This window comes from Geospiza fortis, unplaced genomic scaffold (assembly GCF_000277835.1).
Source record: "Geospiza fortis unplaced genomic scaffold, GeoFor_1.0 scaffold538, whole genome shotgun sequence".
Lineage (NCBI taxonomy): Eukaryota > Metazoa > Chordata > Aves > Passeriformes > Thraupidae > Geospiza > Geospiza fortis.
This window is the reverse complement of record NW_005054368.1, coordinates 1,170,219-1,172,346: the sequence shown is the minus strand read 5'-3', so window position 1 is coordinate 1,172,346 and position 2,128 is coordinate 1,170,219. Positions and strand designations below refer to the sequence as shown.

Sequence of the window (2,128 nt, the reverse complement as noted above, 5' to 3'; positions counted from 1 at the left end):
GCTGCTAGCCCTCTTGCACTGGGTGACCCCAATCCCAGCCCAGAGCCATCCCCGCAGCCCTTCAGGTGACATTTCTGGACACCGGTGCCGAGCACCTTGTTTATTTTGCACATGTGAGCTGGAGATAGCAATTGAAACAAATCCATCAATAAATTCCAAAGCCCGGGAGTGACTCACGTTTCCTGATCCGGTATTTTCCACTTTCAAAGTCCCTTCAAGGCCGGGTTACACCACACTCGGCTGCACAAGTCAAACAGCTCCCGGCAAGCACACGCTGCAGCCCCGCTCCTCTCATGGGGTGTTTGGCCCCAGAGCGCTGCACCTGGGCTGTGCATGGCTGCAAAAGACCCTCCGGGCACTGGGCCCTCAGGGCAGACCCTCTGGCACTGACACAGGCAAACACCGGAGCAGGAAAGAGAGAGCCACGAGAGATTCCAGTAACGCTCTTTCCTGAGAGATGCAGCAACTTCCTTGGCAGCTCCTTGTTTCATGTGGGGCACTAAAGGCACATGTTTACTTACTAGAAACCACAGCCTACAGCATGTTTCTATTAAACCACTTGCAAGCACCAGCTAGCCCTGCCTGGAGATCAGAGATAAGCTGGCAGAGCCAGGGTCCCCACGGTGCTGGGCAGTGTCTGTGCCTTGGGGAGAACTCTTCTGCTGCACTTCGCTGAGTGCCTTTCCCAGTTTGATCTGCTCCCTTTCCTCCTCCCGTGCTGCCCAGCCCCTGCTGGGGGTCTCTGTGCCAGTCCCAGGAGCTGGCAGGGGGTGGGGGCATTGCCTGGTGCTCGGGGACCCCCACCCTGGGCACGCAGTGCTGCTGCTGCTGCCGCCTTTATCCCTGACTCATTTTATGGCTTCCAGGCTGAGGGTTACGAGGCTCAGCACACCCTGGGGTGAGCTGGGTGTGCTGGGGCAGAGGCAGCGAGCTGGGGGCGCTGGGCTGTCTCTCTGCAGTGTCCCCCCAGCGTGGCAGGGGACGTTTGGCTTTGCAGGGCGAGTGCCAGAGCCCGAGGGGCTGCACGGAGACCCTCTGCAGCCAGGGGGAGAGGCACAATGAAACGGTGCCATGGGTGAGACAGGACGGGACTGTGAGCCCCTCCTTGGCCACCCAGCCTCACCAGCACACTGACAGCATGGCCCAGGAGGGACAGCCCTCTGAAAATGGAAGTGAAAACCGGGGAGGAACCGGCTTGGCCCCGTCACCCAGTGCCATGTTTGACTTTCGATTTCAGCTGGAAAAAAACTCACGGAAAAGCAGCAGCTGCAGGCAAACGTCTGCCAGCCTGCTCCAGGGACGGGCTGTGCTCTGCTATCACAGCCCATCCCGTCCTGGCCTGAGCCTCTGCACCCCCTCCTTGTCCTCCTGTCCCCCTCCTTGCCCTGCTCCTTCACCCACCCCTGCAGGGGCTTTGCACCAGGAAGGGGCACCCCGAGTGCCATGGCCCTGCAGCACCAGGATGGGGACATGCCCAGCACCACAGGGATGCTGATGTCCCCATCAGGGATGCTGATGTCCCCATCTCCATCAGGGATGCTGATGTCCCCATCAGGGATGCTGATGTCCCGTCTCCACTGCTGCCACGCTGACACTGACAGCTCTGCCCAGCAGAGCCCCATGGCAAAGGGGAGAGGGAGAGGCAGCAGCTGTGGCACCAGAGCCAGCATGAGAGCAGCTCCCATCCCCTGGGACAGGAATGTCCCCGCTCGCAGGGAAAGCTCCTCCCAAACTCGGGAGGGCTTCAGGAAAAGTAATGAATGAGTATTTTATCAATACCATGTCATGGGCAGGGGAAAGCAAACAGAGATCCACCCAGCACCTTCAGCCTGCGATCAATGCAGCCGGGCTCGGGCAGATGCACCTGGAGCAGCCCGTGTGTCCCAGCACCTCGGAGGTGGGACAGTGGCACCCCGCTCCCCCACAATGCCCCATTGTTCAGCCGGGCCGCTGTGAAACGCGGGGAAAGCTCTGTTTGCTCTGCCCCTGGGCCCTCTTATCTTATCAGCGCCACCGCCACAATGGGCCAGGTGTCCTCACCATTTTCCCTTCGGGAGACAGCAAAGCGTGGCCCGGGTCCAGGCTGGCCGGGGAGACCTGCTGGAGCACGGCCTGGCTGCTGGTGACC

General features: G+C 60.7%; 1 protein-coding gene across 1 annotated transcript in view; it reads right to left on the bottom strand.

The window, feature by feature from the left end:
- The window catches only part of HNF1B (HNF1 homeobox B), an 18,503-nt gene that overhangs the window by 4,225 nt on the left and 12,150 nt on the right, over positions 1–2,128 (bottom strand). Inside the window, exon 6 of the mRNA XM_014308405.2 lies at positions 2,041–2,128. This exon is cut by the window's right edge and continues 3 nt beyond it. Within this exon, the coding sequence (XP_014163880.2) occupies positions 2,041–2,128 (88 nt within the window). The remainder of the gene's footprint in view (positions 1–2,040) is intronic.